The 6,221-nt window shown below is 38.8% G+C and overlaps 1 protein-coding gene across 1 annotated transcript; it reads right to left on the reverse strand.

Moving 5' to 3' along the window:
- Window positions 1–249: 249 nt before the first annotated feature.
- On the reverse strand, window positions 250–4,772 carry LOC122037828 (LEAF RUST 10 DISEASE-RESISTANCE LOCUS RECEPTOR-LIKE PROTEIN KINASE-like 1.2). The gene is made up of 4 exons (XM_042597278.1): window positions 3,857–4,772; window positions 2,465–2,509; window positions 1,695–1,940; window positions 250–1,580 (listed from the first exon to the last, which is right to left on the reverse strand). The coding sequence occupies exons 1-4, from the start codon at window positions 4,659–4,661 to the stop codon at window positions 643–645; spliced, it is 2,034 nt and encodes a 677-aa protein (XP_042453212.1). The 5' UTR covers window positions 4,662–4,772; the 3' UTR covers window positions 250–642.
- Window positions 4,773–6,221: the final 1,449 nt, after the last annotated feature.

Genomic DNA, 6,221 nt, shown 5'->3' on the forward strand with positions numbered 1-6,221 from the left:
TAAAATGCGAGTCTAAAAAAGTTGATCAGTTCGTCTAGTTAAAAGAACAACAAATCAGAAACAAAATGGCAGTTAAAGAAAAGGTCTTTATATCAATAAAGAAATTCTTGAGCCTCTCGAAACAAGTGAATTCTTATACATGCTTGACCATGCACAGAACTTTACCATCTATTTTAAAGAATTGGATTTGCAATTCTTCATTTCATTAGTCAGATTTTATCTGTTTAGGAGTAACACAATTTTATTTAATTTCATTGCTCAGATATTTTATAATGTTGCATGATTTTTTTTTTTCAGTGGTTGTTCTTAACTATTCATCCTTGAACCTGTCAAATGTGACTTTGAGTTGCTGAAAAATGATGTTCATAGTTTTGTAGGAAGGCTTAATACTGGAACATTTCATTGCAAACAAGTGACAAAAGAGTAGAATTGATCATTATTGACTCATTTCTGCAAACCAAATATTACCAATGATATCAAATTCTGCAACAAGGATATGCCAATGCATAGAATTTAGATAAACTCTTTTAACCATTTACATTCTTTTAATCAAATCCAAAACATTGCTGCACAAGTACAAGAAATGTGTTTTAGTGGAAGTCTGTTTTCTCCTGGGAAAATATAGAAGAAACATTACAGGATCTAGTTCTTGCTAGTGTTTGGTGTAGTGGTCGAACTGACCCACTGGTTCATTACCGTATCTGGCGACATTGGTGCAATATTCTCCAGCAGTCCTGCATCGTCTTCATTGTCACCGGTTTCCTTTCCTCCGTTTGATACATTGTTCCCCTTGCTCTGTATGGCTACCAATGCCTCAAGGACCTCCTTCATGGGTGGCCTCATGTACCCGTCAACTTGCAGACACCTGAATGCCACTTCGGCTACCATTGTGACCATCTTCGTTGCAGCTTGATTCGATTGATATTCCAAGTGTTCGTCCACCAACTGGTCTAGTTCACCATTTTGGATCCTATTTAGTGCCATGTTAGCCAAGTTGATCTCTTTTCGATGCCGAGTGAAATCCACAGCAGGTTTGGAGGATAAGAGTTCTATAAGTACAACTCCAAAGCTATACACATCACTCTTGTGCGTGAGTTGGTAACACTGATGGTACTCAGGGTCCAAATATCCTGGGGTTCCCTGTGGCACGGTAGAGACATGTGTGGCGTTGGTAGGGAACCAACGTGAAAGTCCAAAATCTGCGACTTTTACATGGAAGCTGCTGTCAAGCAAAATGTTGCTAGTTTTGATATCTCGATGAATGATTGGGGGATCAATTGCATGAAGGTAGGCAAGGGCTTCTGCTGCCTCAATGGCAATCTTTAGGCGCATTGGCCATGTTAATATTCCCTCCCTAGCCCTGGATCCATGGAGGTGGTCGGCCACTGTGCCATTTGGCACAAACTCGTAAACCAACAGGAGCTCCTTACTATCGCGTGAGGTCCAGCCATATAGGTCAACAAGGTTCTGATGACGAACATGAGAAAGGATTTCAATCTCATTCATGAACTGCTCAAGCCGTCTGCAGTTGTTCTCATATAGACGTTTGACAGCAACGACACGGCCATCTCGAAGCTTTCCTGGAGAGAAAAAAAATTCAGCTTATCTTAGGCTGAGGAGAAATTAACAAAAGATAAGCTTTGTGTAGCAGATTTGTGTGCAACAAGTTTAAAGTATCTATTTTCTTCAAAAACCTTTATAAACTGTGCCAAAACCTCCATCTCCCAGTTCTTTATCAAAGCCATTGGTGGCCTCCTGTAGCTCATCATATGAGAAGAGGTTGGTTTGGAAATGGACACTATATTTTTCAGGGTCCATGGATGATGGCCCCGAAGAGGCACTACTAGCGAAGGTTTTCGAGGCTGCTAAATAGTTTCGTTTCTTCTTGTACCTGCAGAAGAGAATGCTAGCACAGAGCAGCCCAACTGCTGCCAAAGCACCTGTTATGTGGATCGCCAGTATGAGATGCAATGCTAAGCAACATATAGAAGAGACTATGTTAAAGAAATAAAAGTCAAGGCTTTTAAGTACTGAAAATTTTATAGAGATTAGTGTTACCAATCTCCTGACCATAGCCAATTTATAGATGAGGGATTTTTTTTTTGTTTATTGAATAAACATAAATAATCAAATTTGATAGCAAGAGTTCATGATGAGATAGTCTATGGTTATAGGTGTAGTAGTATGAATGACAACTATTGATATGTCAATGTTTCATGCAGGAGCACTGGTTTTCAATTTGAATTAACCCCAAAAATAGGTTTACATCTAAAGAACCAATCAGGCAATTCAAGTAAAATCAATCTGGTGTTTTCTCCATGCTACTTGAGCTCATCAATAGTAAAATGAAAAATGGAAATTCACTAGTTGTATTTTGTCCATTAGTATTCATTGAATAAAAGGTTTTTCATAGCTACCAGAAAAGTAAGAATATTGATTAATTTTGAGCCAACTTGTTACTTGCCTATTACAATTCCAATTATCAATTTTGTAGGCTTCTTCCTTTGACCTGCAAGAGACAACCAGAAAAATTCTTAGAGAACATCAGAAATAATAATGACGACTGAGAAGATTGTCAAATCATTCTAAACCTAGAAATACATAACCTAAAAACAAAAACAACAATAAGAAATCATAGGATCCCAAATATTCAACCCAAGTATGTGAATTTCATCTTGCAATTGAAGTCTATATACAACTATATCAATGGTAATGCACATATCCTTTAAATCAATTATTACGTTTTTTGATCTCTCTCAACCCATCATAATCAGTTATTACCCAGCTCAAGCTCAAGGAAATTTGTGTTTGTTAATGAAATAATCATCAATTTGGAAGTCTAATAACTGGATCTCATTGTTTTCCTTGCTACAATTGAAATTTAAATCAACTAGCAATCCAACCCTTTCATGGTGAATTAGTTTCTTGCATACAACCCTTCATCTCAGTCCAGTGGAATTACATCAACTGATACGAGTATAACAATTAACTAGTGATCCATATTCAAAAGGAGGCCATAAGAGTAGGTTTGCTAAATTTTCTACTTGTAATTTTTGTTTCAAGACATCAAATTAAATTTTAATCCACAAAGCAACAGAAGATGGTTGCATTCCTGAATAGATCTTGTTTTGTGACGTAACCTTATATCCCAACCTTCAACTTTCACCTTCTCCAACAGGGAGTGCAGGGCTCAAGTGATTGGAATCCTAAGAACAACTAAATTGTATATTGTGCATCAACTTGGAGTTGAGAGTGGCATAGAGGATACAAAATTGAGCTATTATTTGTGCTTTTAGCTTTGTGAACAAAAGTAACACGCTTCCACAATAAAATACCTATGAAAAGTATCCTCAACAAGATAAATGAACCAGTGCATCAACTAGGATCACTGAACACCATCCTTCTCAGCCTACTATACATACATGTGTATATCGCATAGAAATATGACCTAGTTTCAACTTTCAAACACCAACTAATTTCCATAATTACCAGCATAACCTCGACCTGATGACTAAGTCTAAATCTGACCAAGTCAAAAAGCTACTCTGGAACCAATTTTCTATGTGCATGTCGCATCACCTTTCTAAGTCTATGGGAGAATAATGAAGTCTCACCCTTAATTGGACATTAAATTCAGTAACGATAGGAAAGGCAAGGGCAACCCACTTCTTTTACATATCACACAGAAACTGAAGGTACCCTCATCATCAATTGTTTGAACCCACCATTTCTAGCCATAGGTTATAGGTGAGTTTTCAGGCGACCAGATGAGAAGTTAGTTCTACGAATAAATTTCATTAATTGAACAATAGAGCAGAAGAAGTAAAATAACAAGGAATAAGATATGTAAACGTACGTGGGAGCACTTCAATCTTTCCGCCCGAACAGAAACAGGTGAGAGCGAGAGAGGCATCGTGGATATTATACCAACAACGGCCATCTGAGCTCTCGCAGTAAGAACAATTTTCGTCGGTTTCCGTCTTCCAATGAAACTCGAACCCATTATGCAATATTTGTGCATATTTTCTCCCAAGCTCATTCCCCACGTAGGTTTCCAGGGCCGCCAAAACTGTCTCATTATCATCATGGCAGTACATAGGGACAGGGTCGTCGTAGTAACTATACTTGAATTCCCATTCGGACTCATCAAATTGAAGGCAGGGGATCACGGAAATTGGCCGTCTACTGAAAGTAGTGCAGTCGAAGAAGAGGGCGAGATTGACTTCGTCGTCAGCGTCAGCGTAGGATAAAGATAAGTTGGAAGGCAAGGTGACATTTTGGTGGACTGTGGAACAAGTCTCCGGCACGCCACCGTTGTTAACGCCGTCGACGAGAGAAACGTCTGAATAATTGTAGTTGATGTCTAAGACCCTGTAGTCGTCGTCACCGAGGCGCAGGATTGGGATGTCACTTTGGCGGCAGGTCAACGTGAAGCTTTGGTAGCCGCAGTAGGGAGCGATCTGTTCCGGCTCATCAGACGACAGCCGGAACGGGTAGGAGATGCTGACGTTGCCGCAGGGTACCGACGTCGAGTTTGGGCAGGAGAAGCCGCCGTGAGAGGCGACGGGCAAGAGCATGAGAAGGCAATTAAGGATGGGGACGATAAGAGATTGAAGAAGCTGCGGCAGAAGCGGCGATGGTGATCGGAATCCAGCAGCCATTCCCAGACGGTGGTGATTCGTAAGGAAGGAGCAGTGGAATTAGGGGAAAAAGAGGCGGCTTCTCTTCCTTTTGTCGAGCAGAACGAAGGGGTAGGTTGTAGCCTCTCTTCGTTGCTTCCGTGCCTTCGTATTAATATATTTTCATTTTTTTCTCTCTCTTTTTTTTATTTATTTATTTAAATGATAATTAGCTGGTGGGCTCCATAAACGCGACTGTGAGAAAGACGATTCCAGTCTCCGTCGTCGTGTTTAAAGTCTGGTGGTGCCAATTGCTCGCGCGGCGTCCGGCCAATTAAATCTCGGTCCGTAAAGACTTTTAGTTCGTGTCTTTTCACGGATTGATGTGCTGGAGCGTGGCCCACAGGATTCAGGAACACGGCAGACGGATAAACCTCAAGTCTTCGCTCTCTCCTTCGTCAACCGGTGCAACCTCTCCTCCTTCACAAACGGTTGACTGCAGTGCTTTGCAGAGATAATTATTAGATTATTCTCGCAATTACTTATAGAAACAAATATACATGATGTCATTCTTTGCTCAAAATAATGTTATTTAAATAAATGTTGTTTCTGGTGGTGTGACGTGATTAATTTGTATTCTCAAAAGAAAAATTATATGTTCAAATAAAAAAAAGAAAAAAGAATGAAGAAAAAAAATTTGAAAATAGACACATAAAATATTAGGGTCCATAAAAAACGAAATGACGGATCATGACTTTATATGTCTATCCTTAAATTTTTCCTTGAATTTTTTTCCTTGAATATATCATTGATCTTCTCAAAATGATTTAAAGATCCTTCATTAATTAATGGACATCTAAGTACATATATATGTACAATGCATAAAAAACGAGTAATTTAATTTATCTAATGGATCAAAATATTGATAATAGAAACGAAAATTTCATCACATTTTTACATAAAAAGTAAAATCCTCATCTTAACAAACCTACACATTCTGAGAAAACATAAATTATGATGAACAATTGTTCTAGCGCAACGGGACTCTCGTCCTGCTCTTGAGAAATATAGATCTAGACTTAATGTGTAAGTCGAAGTCGATTCAAATTATCAAAGTGTATATAGCAGTCCAAGTAAACTGGCGTGTTGAATATGCAATACGAAGAAGGAAGGAAAAATCACGAACTGGCTCGTCTTGTTGCCCGGGTCAACCTGGCAGTTAATATGTGTCTTTTCCAGCCCATATTTACTCTTTGTTTGAAGAGGCAATAAGCTGGTCATGGTCCATAGATAGTTCAGCGCTCAATGCACGCCAGCCATTAATTCCTAACCCTGACCGACTGCTCAGCTAACTCAAAGGTCAGACCGTCGATGCCAGATTAAATGCCTTAACCGTACGTCGATGTCTCCTGTGTATAATTTGTGGTTTTTTTCCCTCATAAATTGACATCATAATTTAGGGATGGATTAAAAGGGTAGAAATCAAGAGGGAAGAAAATTAGAATTTACGTCAATTCACTAAAAGTTATACAATAAAATATTTAGCCTACTGATAGAGATTAATCGTTTATCCCTGGATGCTTTGTTATTTTCATTTTTTTT

Source organism: Zingiber officinale, unplaced genomic scaffold (assembly GCF_018446385.1).
Source record: "Zingiber officinale cultivar Zhangliang unplaced genomic scaffold, Zo_v1.1 ctg93, whole genome shotgun sequence".
NCBI classification, from domain to species: domain Eukaryota; kingdom Viridiplantae; phylum Streptophyta; class Magnoliopsida; order Zingiberales; family Zingiberaceae; genus Zingiber; species Zingiber officinale.

Bases quoted from the DNA above. Each gene is read 5' to 3' on its own strand.
- LOC122037828 (XM_042597278.1), bottom strand. From the start codon at position 4,661: ATGGCTGCTGGATTCCGATCACCATCGCCGCTTCTGCCGCAGCTTCTT. The intron at 1,941-2,464 runs GCAAGTAACAAG...TCCACATAACAG, and splicing joins GATAATTGGAATTGTAATAG to GTGCTTTGGCAGCAGTTGGG. The intron at 1,581-1,694 runs GTTTTTGAAGAA...TTTTCTCTCCAG, and splicing joins TTTTGGCACAGTTTATAAAG to GAAAGCTTCGAGATGGCCGT.